A 1,468-nucleotide genomic window follows, 5' to 3' on the forward strand; every position below is an offset into this window, starting at 1 on the left:
GAAAAAATCCACTTTACAAAGAGCAATCTAACCCAAAAATGTCCTTATAAGCATCTCTATTTAAGTGGTCTTGAATATGGAGTCTCTGCATTTGTTGTTAAGTAGAAGGTACCACGTAAGCTGAAAAGAGAATATATTAAAGCTTTTTAATTCCTTATATAAGCTCCTGGGTGCTGATATAATTGGTCAAATAAGTCCATAAGAATATTCTGAACACATACACTCTATTTTCCTTATACTACCACTCAGTAATGAGGTAATAGAAACTGTAGACAGCACTGATAAACCTGTTGCACAGTTATACAGTTGTGTATAAGTTTGAATTTCATAAGGCATTTTGTACTTCTTACTTTTCATCAGGAAAAAGACCAAAATGATTAATGACTTGGCAGTCACATAATTTGGCTTGGAATTTCTCCCAGCTTTCACAGGAACAGGACGGAAAAAGCCTCCTGTGTGCATTCTGAACAGCTTCAATCAGCATGAAAACCGACCGATAGTGACTGCAAGTATTCTTTACTGTGGATGAGAAAAATTAACCGCAAATATAAAACGAAGTTAAAAAATCACACGATCATATAAATATTATTTTTTAGCTATTCTGACCTTTCTAGAAAAAGAAGTATTCTGCAGAAAAAGAAAATGGAAACTTCCTGCAGATGTTTTCCATGCTCTTGAATATATCAAGAATAAAAAAAAAGCCAACCATACAGCACATACAAAATCTTACATACATTAAAAAGAAGAAAACATCCTTTTCTATAAAAGAAAGGTTTACAAAAAGAATCTCCTTATATGATGAACACTCACTTGCATTGGGAAAGTACCACTTGTCACAACCAGGTTGCAGGAGCCCGTCATGGGCATAGAAGTCAATATGACCTGGAGGAGATCGAGATCCTACAGGCGACGTTCTCATGTTAACAACTAGTTTGGCATCACTAGCATCAAGGAACTCTGAACTGCTTGGTGATTGGGCCCAAGGATATGATGCATCTAATCCTGAAGTGGCAATACTAAAGTTAACAAAGCAGTAGTAAATCTTACTGAATGATGAAATTCAAAAAAAGATTATCACAAGTAAAAATAGTTTAAAAAGATTCTTTTCTTGCATATTACAATATACACATAGCAAATGATACTCCCATAAGAACAAAAAATACATCATCCTACTAGGGAATATTGACAACTTAAACTTCATCTTTCATTCTTTACATACCTGTTATCCTGCCAATTTTTCCAGATTTGACTCGGCCTCCAATAATACCAGAAATTCTTCCTCCAAGGCTGAAACCAATTAGGTGCACCTCTGATAACCTGGAAATTATTCACCATGGTGAAAACATTTTTTAACAAAGGTGAAGTCTTATCCTAATCAGTACAAGAACGTTTATACGGAATGATGGTATAATTCATAAGCAAACATAGAAACATACAAACAGACTCTAATATATACACCTAAAATCCG

At 34.5% G+C, this 1,468-nt stretch overlaps 1 protein-coding gene across 1 annotated transcript in view; it reads right to left on the reverse strand.

The window, feature by feature from the left end:
• Positions 1-1,468, reverse strand: part of LOC119582293 — an 18,006-nt gene continuing 16,538 nt past the window's right edge. The window contains exons 14-17 of the mRNA XM_037930509.1: positions 1,220-1,322; positions 811-1,002; positions 351-519; positions 1-120 (exon numbers count right to left, since the gene is read on the reverse strand). Of these exons, the coding sequence (XP_037786437.1) occupies positions 57-120; positions 351-519; positions 811-1,002; positions 1,220-1,322 (528 nt within the window). The 3' untranslated portion in view covers positions 1-56. The remainder of the gene's footprint in view (positions 121-350; positions 520-810; positions 1,003-1,219; positions 1,323-1,468) is intronic.

This window comes from Penaeus monodon, chromosome 15 (genome assembly GCF_015228065.2).
Source record: "Penaeus monodon isolate SGIC_2016 chromosome 15, NSTDA_Pmon_1, whole genome shotgun sequence".
Taxonomy (NCBI): domain Eukaryota; kingdom Metazoa; phylum Arthropoda; class Malacostraca; order Decapoda; family Penaeidae; genus Penaeus; species Penaeus monodon.